This window comes from Lonchura striata, chromosome 4 (assembly GCF_046129695.1).
Source record: "Lonchura striata isolate bLonStr1 chromosome 4, bLonStr1.mat, whole genome shotgun sequence".
NCBI lineage: Eukaryota > Metazoa > Chordata > Aves > Passeriformes > Estrildidae > Lonchura > Lonchura striata.
The window spans coordinates 11,533,202-11,547,521 of NC_134606.1; the positions used below are offsets into that span (position 1 = coordinate 11,533,202).

At 38.2% G+C, this 14,320-nt stretch overlaps 1 protein-coding gene across 12 annotated transcripts in view; it reads right to left on the minus strand.

Moving 5' to 3' along the window:
* SORCS2 (sortilin related VPS10 domain containing receptor 2) overlaps positions 1 to 14,320 on the minus strand; it is a 543,792-nt gene that overhangs the window by 359,531 nt on the left and 169,941 nt on the right. For all 12 annotated transcript variants that reach the window (XR_013339870.1, XM_031504585.2, XM_077782742.1 and 9 more), the window contains one exon: positions 9,608 to 9,675. Coding sequence is in view for 11 of the 12 variants with exons in the window: in XM_031504585.2 (XP_031360445.2) it covers positions 9,608 to 9,675 (68 nt within the window). In the remaining variant the exon portion in view is untranslated. The remainder of the gene's footprint in view (positions 1 to 9,607; positions 9,676 to 14,320) is intronic.

The window sequence follows — 14,320 nt, forward strand, 5'->3', positions numbered from 1 at the left end:
CTCCCAGAAAGGAAAACTTGGAAGCCAGACTATCAAAAGGCTGAATTACATAGATGCTTTTGAACCCAATTGTTAAGTTTTTTTGACATTAAGAAAGTGTTTTACCACGTGTCTCTTTACTTGTTTCCCTAATTTTTGCCCAGAGGTGGTTGTATTTCACTGATACAGTGATGCCTTTTTACCAAGGGGAGTAATTTGATCTGCACGCACACTCTTCAAGAAAAATTATATTCACTTGGTAAAGAAAGTACACACCAGATTAAAAAATATATATATATTTTACTCAGACAGATGCTTTTCAACAAATGGGTGATAACAAGTATTACCCCACTCCTACCCAGAATGACAATTACAGATCCTATGATATAAAGTTGGGATAAAATGTATTCATGAGTCGTTGAAATATCTACAGTTTATGAAAGCAACTGAGGAGAAAGCCCTGCCATCAGAAGGATATCAACTCTGGAACAGCTTCCAAAAAACAGGTTTGGAGCTGATGTGTTAGGCCAAAATACCAAAACTTACTTAACACCTCACCTAAAAAGCAGCTTCTCCAGTCTGGATTGAAGCCCTCAGGTCCAGAAGAGACAAACCAGTTCTATGAAAGAGTGAGGGTAGCAGCTAGCCAAAAAAACCCACTGGGAGAGAAAATCAGTGAGGAAGTAAAATATCCTTTTTGGAGATTAGCTCAAGAATAGGTATTTGTTGAAACACAGTAACTTGCTAATCCCTGTTCTATATGCAATAGAAGGAAAATACACCAAGGGAGAAATAGGGGGAACGAAAGCAGGAGGAGACAATCTCAACTTACACATAAATCTCCCCAAAATAATTTTTAAAAAATTAGCTGGAACAGAGATTCAATTTATTAAATGACATATTATTGGTCATCTTTTCAATGAGAGGCTGCAGGGAGAGGGAGGAAAAGCCCTCAACTAACATTCTGTATTAAAAAAAAAAAACAAACAAACAAACAAGACATTTAAATCTTATTGTAAAATGTATTTCATTTTTGTCAGCTACCCACACTCTCAAATTCTTCAGCATGTAAGATTATATTTACATTTTAGAAACTGGCCTGTATTGAGTTTTTAATTGTCCCAATTCTTACCAAATTAAAGCTGCCTAACAATACGAGGATCTTAATAAATAAGTTATGTGAGAAATATTGCCTTTGTTATTTTCACACTGAAAAATATATTCCACACCACAGAGATAATGAGGGTATAAAACATTAACACTACATTTTTCTATACCATTCTGCATAATTAACCATGCAGCTGTTCATTCATTCAGTCCCAATAACCAAATTAATTTGCAATCAGTTCACAGTGGATGCTCTGGAGCAGACTGCATGTACTGCAGAAGCAAGTGAAGCTGCTCACATTCCACATACCACATCAGTGCACAAGCTGCTCAATTCTAAGAGATGCAAAATATTTTCAAAGATCAGCTATAAAAAGGCACTGTGCCATCAGCTGTCTCATAGAGAAAATAAGAGTATTTTCAGGTGAGTCTCATCGTGTGTCAGTGCTCCCTGATGGAGTCCTGTCCTTCTCAGGCTCAAGCCAAAAACTTTAAGGATACAAACATTAAACATCTATAAACTTTACAGCTCTTTCCTATTATCTGTGTTAATCCAGTATTACAGCTGTAGCACTGATGGGAATCTCACAATCAGTTCTCCAAATTACCTATATTCCCAAGAAACAAAAGACCAAGTGAGGAAAGCAGAGTAATGGCAGGTTCTCAAAAAGGTCACAGAACAGGCTGGTGGAATGAAGGTGGAACCAGGAGCATCACCAGCTGCTGAGTGGAATGTCACATGTACCTTATCCCAAGTTCCCTAACACCATGACTTCACCCTTTTCAGATTTTAAAATATATCCTATCCCAGGTTTTATACCTCATTCATCATCATGAAAATGCAATGAGCAATGAAACTGGCTGCTTTGATTGTGGTTTCTCATTTTTTTTCATTTTGCAAAGTGGCAAAAGAAACATGGATACATATATAAAGATATATAGAGAGACAGACAATGAGAGAGAGAGAGACAGAGAGAGAAAGAGAGAGAGAGACAGAAAGACGTGCTGTCATTCCATCTGCCCGAGGTCATGGGCCCTGCACCTCCCTGCTGTGCCAGCCTGCTGCCAGAGGGAGTTAATGGGTGACAATGCAGCAAAGCAACTCCTATTACCAAAAAAATTGACAGCTCAACTGTTTTCACATGAACTTAGTACAGAGGAATCATGCCACAATAAAAGCTCCAAGACTGCTGTTCTCAAACTTGTTCACATAGAAGTGTGGATCATGGGCAAAACTTCCCTCTTATGCAGAGAGGGAGGGCAAAAGAAAATCACAAACCCCATGGATGACTAATACATAGAAAGACAGCATTTCCTGTTTCTCACCTTAAACTTGTCTGCTGAGGCTGGCAAGAAAGAGGATAATTTCCTGTAGGAAGGCTTATTCAATAAGATACCATGACAAAACTGAGGAAACACCAGCAAAGCAACTTTCCTAAACATCATACTGTTACCAGCCTGCGTGGGTCTTGGGAAGGAAAGATTAATTCTGTCACCATCAGTCCTGGCCAGAGTCTACTTAAAACAAGAACCTGTGGTATAATTCCCACAAAGTCTGCTGCACTAGTTAAAGGAATCAGAAATTCTATTACTTAGGCTCAAGTTACTCAAACAAGAGAAAAGGATTCTTAAGCCATTTAAAATAAATGGTTATTCTTTCTCAATAAATTGACTCACTCATTATGAATTACATCCTGCAATAACTTAATTCATTTTCCAGAAGGAGGATTAAGAGGGGAAAAAAAATCAACCTGTAAAGCAGTAAAATACTCATGCTCCAAGATGTATTTAACATGTTCAGCAGCCATGCTGCAATCAGCTTCAATAAGCACAAGTGTACTGCAAGAGCCCTTTCCTAACTACACAAATCACAGCTTTCTAACTGGATCTTAATTTGCATGTCATACATTCTCTATGTAATCACAAACTAGTGCAGAAACATGTTAACATTCAAAATCATCATCATTATTCTAAGTTGTTGAAGACATGGAAAAGTAGTTGTGAAACAGCACTCTCATCTGTGACCAACAGATATTCTGTAAAGAAATTTGGTTAGACTTATTTGGTAGCTTTTATTTAATTTTTTTTTTGAGTTTGGACCTTCATACATACTAAGACATTAAAATAATCTTTAAATTATATTATGGAAGACCAAAAAGTACCTGCTTCAGCTAAATCCCATGCACTGGAAAGCCTTTTAAAAGACATCTCCTTCAGAGGAGTCTACAGGTCACAACTCGGAGAAAAGTCCCAAATACCCAGAGCCAAATTTCATTTCTCTGTTGAACAGCCAAAAGCTACAGCCAAAACACGTGGCAGGATGAATGCAACACCAAGGCACCAACGAGGTTACTGCCAGCCCATTGTGCTGGGCTTGGGCTCAGAAAGTCAATGGAAGGTCTCGTGTCCCTTGAGCGTGCACAGCAACAGCAGCACCCTTTGTACCCCTGAGTCAATTCCACTGCCCACTGAAAACATCAATAATCACCTCTTCAATACCTTGCACATTCCAAGGTTTGTCAAGATATGTTTATTTAATTTCCTTCACCTTCTACATCTTTTTCCTCCTGACACCCATAATAAAACATTGCTGATATTCTGAAACCTACTAGATCACTTTTTAACTATGGCTTTACAGTACATTTTAAATGTCCAAAATAAATTTAAAATACTGACTTTCCTGCACAATTCAACTCATACTGGCACACCATTGAAAATTAGCAAGACAATGCAAGTTGGAATAAAGACAATGAAAGTCTTTGTAATGCTTTTACATTAATATGGAAATATGATCAAAGAGAGCATAGAAAATCTGTTGTTCACTAAGAGAAAGAAAATTCTAATTGTAAGACTGCCTTTTCAACACTACTATCCAAAACCTTTGCCCAGTGGAACAGGTGTAAATAAGGATATAATATAAGCACAAGAGAGCTGCACAGGTATAATTGAAAACACTCTATTTTGATTGCAGAACTTGCATTACTCATGATGATGCATTAGCTAGACAAAGCACAGCTAGACTTTAGATCCCAAGCTGAGTTCACTGGGCTAATAATAAGAAAGCCATTTCTTTTTCTTTTTTAACTTGGAAAGAGAAAATTTGATATGAAAATCACAGACTCAATAACTCCATCCCTTGGGGCCATTTCTACAAAGTCACTTTTCAAAGCAGAGACACAATGTAAGGCCATCTGGAAGTGCAAGTTGTTGCAGAATACAGTTGCTCATTTATTAAGCAGTACTTCATACCAAAAATTTCACTGGGGCACTGAACTGTATATTGGGGGTTTTTGTTTTCCTTTTTAAATTAATTTCAGGAAACAGCTGAAATGAGTTTCACCTACAAGTCCAAAGATTTTGGAAACAAATATCCATATTCGTTTTCACACATTCTGTGAGCCATCTGGAAATTTTACTTTCCTGAGCTGTATGCTGTTCACTCTATCCACCTTAAAAGAATCTCCGGCTCTTTGTAGTCTGAATTTTTGCTTTAGTGTAGGCCTGCACTCTGTAAATGCCCAAAGCTCCCTGCAGCCCCTGTGCCCCTCTCACTCCTGATGGCCAGCAGGCTTGCACAAGTGAGCCTTGTCCTTGAAGAGGTGGTTTGTGGTGGGTGCAGACAGAAAGAGCTGTGCCACCACAGCCAGGATATTCCTGACTCCTTGGGATTTGCCAAGCACGATGTCTCAGGGAGGCTCTCCCGACTGTTCTCACCTCTACCTACCCAGCCACTGATATAGACTTTCAACCTCCCACAGCACTTTGACTTTTCTTCCCCCTCGGGCTGCTTTTGGAGTAAGGAGTCCCAGAAAGCTCAGCTGGGATATCTAAGAATATTTAAGGAGGTGGGGAAGTCTGTTTCTTCATTTAGTATTTCTTTACTGATAACATGGGGCAAAAACAACCCAACATCTCTGAAAACAGGGCTACCTAGCATTCATCTAGGGCTACCAACATCTAGGGCTACCTAGCACTCAGCAGGCAAAGCTAAGAGGATCCAACAGTGCAGTTAACATGAAGTAATGTCGTTTGTTTTGCTGTGGTGAAGCTGTACCAACATGGTGATGCTATTGGGAACAATGGCAATTACACAGAAGCCACTTTAGCATTACTCTATCATTACAGCTTGATAATATGCAATCAAAATGTTATTAGCAATCATCAGCAGCATCTATTATTCATTGCTTAGATCAAGCCAAGAAAGGGAAGGCTGCATGCCTACCAGCAACAGGACTCTGAGCCAGTCTAAGCCCAGGGTTGGAAGGTAATTCCATGGTCATATAGTGCTGAGTCACCACTGCATAGCCTTCAGCAATATTACCATCTCAGTCTTCCATGTATAAAATTGAATAATAATAATCATCATATATATTTCCAGTATTATTAGGAATAATTAACTCAGATAAGTATTAGCATTAATTTCACAGTGGTTACTAATTCAAAGTTAAACTATTTGATTGTAAAATTTTATACTTGTATCTAAAGTTGCAGGCATTCAACAGATGCAAGCAGTTACCTGAGGTTGTAAAATATGTGCATCTATATATTTGTGCACAAATGGGTCTATAAAGCATGTGAAAACACACACTCAACCTAAATGGTCAGTTGGTTTCAGCTCCTCAACAGTGTAAATATGCTGGATAAATATGTGTGTGAACTCTGACATGAACAGCTCTAGTATGTAAAGTATCTTCTATGTATGCACAACTTGTTGCAATAATTTTAGTATTTTAATTCTCAGGTTTTTATTATGCTAATGAGCTCTAACATAACAACCAACCTGTATTCCCAATATGTACCACAGTTTGGAAACTCTAAAAGGAGACCTCGAAACAATTTTCTGTTTCTTCTCAAAAAGTTATTTTAATTTATATTCAAGAGGCAACCAATGTTATATCTATTTCCCTACCTAAATTTGAGTAAAATAATTATACAGTTTATACCTTGACAATTACTTGATAAGAAAATTAGGAAAGCATCAGAAATAGCTGACTAAAGAAGCATTTTTTAACTGCATACTTCCCTTAGGATTTTGTCTTTACCTCTTCTGTGCAACCAGACCTGGATGTTACAAGTAAAAACGCTGTTAAGAACATCATTTTCTCTATTTATTCAACAGTGAAAAATTCTAAGGTAATTCAAATTTAGGTCTCCCAGTCTCCCAAATTTAGGTCTCTCTAACCTGACTTTGTGGGCAGGCATAAGTTACCTACACAAACTAACAATGATCTGCAGAGGTAGAAAAATGCATCACCAAGATCCACCCACATATCGTCACAGAGCTCCCCCACCTAGGCATGTACCTCTGACTGATATTTTTCACCACCATTTGCATCACTCTTAAAAGTCTCCAAGGTCACTAAAAACAAACAAGTATCACTAGACCATCTTTTCTCATTCTTTGTTCCACTAAACAAGGGGAGAAAATTCTTTTGAGTGAAATTCTTTTGATGGAAGAAAAGGAAAGAGATGAACTGGAAATATGTTTTAGAAGATGAAAGATTCAGTTTCAAGGAATAAAATAACTGATAAACAATCTACCAAGGTAGGTTAATATTTAATGTCCGGAAAGAGAAATTGGGATATTAACATTAAAAAATTACCCTAGTCAGAATTGATTCATTTTTAGAAGTGGTTTATTTTCACTTAGTGATTAAGTTCACATAGTGACTTAGACAATATTATTTCTGGTATTATCTAGCCAGGAACAAAAACATTGGGACAATTCAGGAAGTACTGGAGAGGATCTATTACCACTAGGGCACAGAAACAGATAAATGGCATTTCTCTGCTAACAAAATAAACCACCCTGTACCATTTTTCACACCTGTTTTACAGCATATTTGTTTCAGACAAAGAATGCAAAAGAGAATTAAACAAAAAAGTTGAAAAATATATACACTATGCATTCTGGGCAAACTGCCAATGTGAATGCAACACCCCAGTTCCATCAGCAAACATGGGTGAAAACTGATGAAGCTCCAACCATTTTACACAGGGAGAAACACAGAAGTCTCTGGACTGTAAAGGTACTTCAGCTTCATTCAGTTATTTAGTACAAATAGCGAGCTACATCCCAACAGAGAGAGGCACTATTTGATATTTTTGCAATGGGTGGTCTGATTTGCACTTTTCCAGCTTGACAACTGTGTGTGTCTCTTCTACATCACAGTGGGCAGAGGTGGAGGAAAGGGGTGAGCTCAGAACATATCCAGGTATGGATAACCTAGGCAGTAACCCCTAGTCCAAGTGCTCATCTGAAGTACTCACTTCCTTTCAGCTTTTCCATCCTGGCTTTAGAAACCACAGAAACACAGAATGGTTTGGTCTGGGTTGCAAGGGACCTGAAAGACTAGCTAGTTCCAACCCCACTGCCATGGGCTAGATCCACTAGATCAGGTGGCTCAGAACCCATCCAGCCTGTCTGGTCAAAGCCCAGCCTCCATCCTCATCCCTGCCTCAGCAGGTTCAAGGGGGGAGCTCCCAAGGGCTCTCTTGACAAAGTGGACAGCCCAAGGCACCATGATGTCCAGACCCTGGCTGGGCTGTGCCCTATGAAACTGCAGGACATACCCAAGGAGAGTCCCCCAGGGCCCCATCCCTGCTGCACTGAAGCGGCGCCATGGGCACCCGGCACATCCCCAAAGCCTGACAGCACCGAGAGCCCTGAGGACATCTGCACCCAGCCCTCGGGGCAGGACCATGACCTGTGCCAGTACCAAAGCATCTGGTACATCTGTAACTGGTAAGTAAAAAGGCACAATTTCCAGATGATGCACGCTAGTATTGATTTTATTTGAATGCAGTTCACACCGGTTCTTTACACCAGCTGTCAGCAAGGTCTGGATGACCTTGTTTTAAGTGTTTATGTTCTCCAAAGAAAGAAACATCATCTGAAGCCTGGTTTATGTTTATTTTAAAAGACCAAAGAGTTTATTTTGAAGAATCCAACTGAAAATGCTTAAAAGACTATGATAGATACTCTGAAGTATGAATTGGAAAACTTGAAATATATTGCATATGTTGTATGGGCCACTGACAAATAACAGGAAATCAGTTTGTGCTTACGCAGTTGGGAGTATCCAAACTGTCATTTGGTTGTCTTATTTGTACAAGATGTTGGACAAAAATTAAAACAGAAACAAATGTGCAATAAATTTTGCATCTTGTAAGTTTAAAGCATAGTTACAAATGAACTGTCATAGCACTAAAAAGGCCAATCTTTAGCCAATGCTAAGTAGTCTCCATTTGATCTTACTCTCTTTCCTGAATTCCTCCTTCTTATGACTAGAAATTTCTAGAAATATCCTTATTCTGCATGGACCACTGGCCCTGGCCAGATGGAGCACTATTCAGACACTGGTATGACAACAGGTTATTGCAGAAGCACTGTCACTGAAAAACCCCGCATGGTTCAAACAATGCCACCTCATTCAAAATAAGTAAACAAGACTGTTTTGCAGCATGTCCTGGAAACAGATTTTTCCCCATCCCTATTCCCTTACCCAGTCCTTTTCTTGGATTATCTCTGTAAAGGTCCTTACATTCACAGCTGAAAGTTAAATCCCCATACAAGCTCTTAGGACAGCATGAAGTTTGCAAGCCACAAGGTAACAGACAAACTATTTGTTTCTAGACCTAAAGCTTATGAGCTACATTTGAATTTAACTATCCTGTCATTTATTTCAACTGCTAGAGATAACCAGCAAAAGTAGCAGAGCAAATACTGGTGCAGTATCACATATATTGATAACAGTGAAATACTTACATGATGTGTCTAGCAAAAATTTGTTGTGGAAAATTTATTCAGACACACACACACACAAAAAATACTGGAGCACAAAAAGCCTCCCTAGCAAAAAACAACTAAGACCTGAGAAGATAACCAGTGTGATTAGTATAACATAGACTTATCCCTGCCTGTGTGGTGATGTACACCTGAACGTTCAATTTGTGCACACACAGGCAACAAGCATATTGGTATCTTAACTGACAAGTATTATGGGAATGAGAATCGGTTTAGAAATTTATTTGTATTACTATTTATTCCCAGTTGCCATAAAAAACAGTGTAACCTCCACTGCAGGTATATTTCATCCAGACAATCCTAACTACTTCCAAAGCACGATTATTTACTAACCTTGGTACACTACTCTAGCAGCAAGAATTCCCAAAGGACACATCCCAACACAGTAAGCATTTCAAACTTTTCAAGTAAGTTTGATATAGAATTTCTAGGTGAAGGAAAAAACATGTCAACCTGCAAAGTAGCATCAAGAGTTACCTTATATTCTCCATTCTTCTTTGTTTCTACTGTTGAAACTCATTACAAACTCCAATTCAACAACAGGGAATGCATTTAAAGAAGAGAAGGAGTAGGAGCTGATGACAATCTGAATAATCTTACTACAATAGCATCGGTCAGCTACCAACACAACCCAGCAGCAGTCTGGAAAAGGAAGGGATGGATCTATTCCAAGAACAGCAGGAGGGAAGGTTATGGAAAAAGCAGAGGACTTACCTCCACAAAGAGCTCTCCAGAACTTTCCCCATATCAGTATGATAATACTTGGTAAGGATCAGGATCACCTAAAAGAAAATGAGAAAAAATAGTTTTAAATATGTAAACTGATATAAGAAACAGAAACAGACATAGGCAGCATGATTTTGGGAAAAACAAAAAGTGAAGCTTTTGAAAATCTGAACAGCATTTCATCTCTTTTACTCTTAAGAGTTTTGCTTTTTAGGCTGGGTTTTTCATTTCTCTTACTGGGAAGAGTGATTTCAGCACTTGAAGTTTTCTGCAAACCTGGTGACTGTGAAAGATTGCCCATTTCACACAAGCAGTGAAGTTGGAATTGTCACATAAATACCACCATCACATGACATTCCTCAAGCAATTTTTATGATTTTCTGATTAGGAAAATCCAACCTGGTTGCTAGTGTAAATTTAGGAGGCAAATCTACAGACACATTTTTTTTTTAATCTAAAGTGTTAAAAAATTGTGATCAATTTTGATTATCCAGATTAAAAAAATCAAGAAAAAAAAAAGCTCTGGCCTTCCTTACAAGATCATGAATGCAACTTTCATAGCTATCACTTTTCATTTCTTGAAGAATCACTTTTTCCTCTTCATGAATCATGCTCATCTACATCAGCAATAGCCAATAAAATACACAAGCAAATTTCATCCACAAAACATCCTCATCCTATTAAAATAGTCAGCAAGAAATATTTTCCATCTGCTCAACGTGTGACAAATTCACCAGTCAAATCCTGTAAAGCACTAGCCCACCACCAGTGTATCAAGCTCAATTCTATGGTTTATGTTTGGATTTTTTACAGGTTTCTTTCACTTGCTGCCAGTCCATGTCAGTGGCTCTTAGAGCCACAAGTCCACAGCAGCCCCAGAGAGGCAGAACAGGCTGGTTCCCTGCACAGCTGGAGGCTTTCTTTAATGTGGGGTCAACATCAGTCTCCAGCAGTTTGGAGCAAGCTGTTATTTAACTGGCACTGCTCTGCTCTGACCACCAGATGAAATCTACAGCAAACAGCAACTGTAGGTGTTCACTTTGATTATTCAGATAATTAATATGCCAGTGATACATTTATGCTGCACTCTGTGTATGCTGGAGATTGTGAGAGAACAGAATTATAGACTGAGGATGTTATTACATGGAAATAATTCAGTGTTTTACAGAACTGAAGTATAATACCAGTCTCACTCAGGGTTAGCCAAATCTAATAAACTCACAACACGTATTCCTGGATGTATATTGAAATAAGCAAGAGTGGAAACAATCCATAATTCACAAGTAGTATTATTCATTCCTATTCTCAAAAGAGTCACAATCTACCAGATCACTTTTTTGGAATTTGATTATCTATTAAAATAAAGGTTTGGTTTAAAAAAAGAAAAAATATATATAATAGGTTACTACAAGACTTAGAAAGCAAAGAAAAAGAACCATTTCACAAAGGAGAATGTATCTGTGGATGAGACTCCTGGCTACAGCCCAAGCACGTTCTACCAGGTCAGCTATTTATTGTATCATCAGTGTTTTAACTACAGCTTTTTCTGGTGCTTGCAGTTAAGAAGAAAAAGAAAGAAACTTCACTACTGGGAGCATCTATTAGCTCCAGTTATTAAGAAAAAAGTTTCAGACTGTGCCTTTCCAAACAAGTATAATCCCTCTTAAGTCACAAAAACTGATCTGGAACTCATTCTCTTAAGAGATACAAGAATGCATACTTGGTACATGAAAATAAAAAAGAAAATACCTAAAAATACAAGAGATTATACTTTCTTTCCTTCCATTTATGCAGAAATGGAGGCTGAATCCTGAACTTGATGAACTGTCTTCATCCCTGTACATCCTAGAATTAGAAATTTTAAAATTCAGATAATTTTCAGCAATGTGTGTTGGAGCCATCCTGCCACAGGCTAAGCCCAATGTTCCATTCCTGAATTAAACAGATGAAACTCACACACAGAAAATCCTATTGGGTCACTCTTAGTCTACCTGCTTTGAGCATAACCTGTATGGATGCACCAACAAAGAACCTTTCAGAAAAGCCATTTCTGTAACTTGGCACCTGTCTGGAATGTTAAAGACTGCCAGGCTCACGGTACTGCTGGCTAGCTGCAGTTCATCTGTGCACACACTGAACCAGAAAGGCACTGCTGCTCCACACACTTCACCTGAATGGCTTTCAGCTAACTGCAGACTGCACTGGGGAGCAACCATAAGTGAAACATCTTCTTGATGCTGCAGGATTGCTGCTTTAAACTGAGTCAGAGCTCTGAAAAATAGATGTCAGTACTTTCCAATCTGACTGGTAAATACATGGAAAAATGTAAATACTTTATTTTGCCCTTTGGAAGTAGAGAGAATGACTTAGTAGGAAAAACAAAGACAAAAGAAGCCATCTTTGAACTCTTAAACAACATCAGCAGATTCCTGTCACAACTTAAGAAGAATGAAGCTGAGGGGCTGACCATCATGTCAACTATGCCAGTGCATTTCATCCCAGTATCTGAATAATGGAGACCAGCTATTTAACAGACTTTACAGCACAGTCCTTTAGACTGGAGGCATCTTTTCCGGTGATCCTGGAAACAGGATCCAGGCTGACCATAATGGCAGTTTTTCTAAATTAATTAACAGATCCAAAGAGCAGAAGGAATTATTCCACAATGAAAGCATAAAAGTCTTCAGGATCTCTGGATTCTACCCATCATTTCTAAGAGCAGAAGCATGTTTTCACTGATTTCATTTTAATGAGACTCCATAATTATAAGCATTTTACAGGCTGGATTGAAGCCAGTGGTTCATACACATGGTTCTCCTAGTGAAAGTGCTTGGGTGGCCTGTGGCTGGGGAGACACAGCAGCAACTGAGCAATGATGAAAGATATGATTCTTAACCAGCTCATACTACCATCAGTCATGGACAGCTGCAATAAATTTAACTTTTTTCTGGTATTATTTTACAGCTAAAATAAATTTAAGCAATGAAGGAAAATTCGATTTATCAGATTTTTTACTTTAAGTTGGATTTATAGGATTATCTAGAAATCTCCACTCTATCCAGATTTCCAGAGGCTTGTGAAACCATTTTAAACCATTTAACCTTAAATTCACCCACAATTCTTTGAGTACAGAGGTCATTGTCATATTCCCAGAGTATGACAATGGAGGTGACAACAGTGATTACTGTTGTGTGCCAGGGATCTATAAACACCTGATGGTGCTTCTGGACAAAAATACTGAAAAGAAAAAAAGCAAGTGCAAACTTTCAGATTTTATCAAAAATTGGCATTCTATTACCAGTTTCTTTACCAAAGCCTTTGGTACAACCCTATCAATAAAGCAAATATTTCTCTCTATGTGCCATGGAAGATAAAGCTTTAGGATTCTAAGAATCAAATGCAATGTGCATTATAAGTTAACTTTCCATGGAAGAAATAACTAGCTCCAATCAATTTCCTTGTCTTGGGACTTCAGAAATTTCTCTACTTCATCCTTCCACTCTTTTTTGGGGGGTTAGAGGGACAGTGGGGTGCACAGATGGAATTTTGATTCTCACACATCATTCTCCTGCTTCCATAACTTCATTCCTGCCTGTGTGAATTCTCACTGCTACAGTAGTCACAGCTCAAAACTGTTCTCCAAACAAAGGAGTTGAAGCAGTTTAGATCCAAAATCCTTTCTGGATATAGACCTATCTTCAGGGGTGCACTGGCTTTTCAGAGAATGACAGACCAGGATAACAAATGGAAAATTCCACAGATATTAGTACCCATGAATAATGAAAGTTAGAATGATCTATGTTTAACCCCTCTCCTTTCCTGTTGCTCTCCTCTGAAAATGCTTTGTAGCAAGGCTGGGCTGAAAAGAACACCATTTTACAAGACACAATGTGCTTTTAATAATTTCCTAATAAATTTCCGGCTTTAAGAAGCCCATTTTAATCCTCTCTTTTCATCCCCATGTCAGCTAAGAGGGCTGAGAAGGGCAAAAGGAACAAATTCTAGATCAATCACATTTCCTGGTGTTTATATTTTATCTTTCTGTGGAGGATTTGCTAAGGTCCTTTTCTTTTTGATAAACATCAACTTTTGGAAAGCTATTTTATTTTTGCCCCATGCTCCCTCCATGATGCTTTTTTTCATGGACCATTCTTAACAAAGATCTCTCCATTTCTATCCACATGCAGATTCTTGGAGATAAAGTTTTATTTAACCCCTGAAATTTGTGATTTTAGATTTTGGGTTTTTTTTTAATCTCTTCAGAAATTTCAAAGCAAAAATCTCATACTTTCAAATGCACAGTTACAAGCATGATTGCAAGCAAGTTTTTGTCTTTTCTCGAGTTTTTAGAAAGTAAGAGCATACTGTAAGTACTTCTGGGCAGCCAGAGCTACCAGGAAAATAGGAAAATAAACTCCTGAGAAAGATTCAAGTTTCTGCAAACTTTTTAGCATCTGCTTAATTTAATTCATGTGAATGAACCCACTGAAATCCAAAGAAGTGTTTATGAGAGTCACTTAATACTTTGTAGGACTGAAACATAAGCTGCTGTTTTACTCAAGAACAGAGCCTCACTCACCTTTTTAGCTATTTAACTATTCCACTGTCCACCACAACTATTTTGGGGAGATCAAGAGGTTCTAGACACATCCTATTAATTTTTCACTACCAACCCCTGTAATTACAAAACTTTTTTGACAC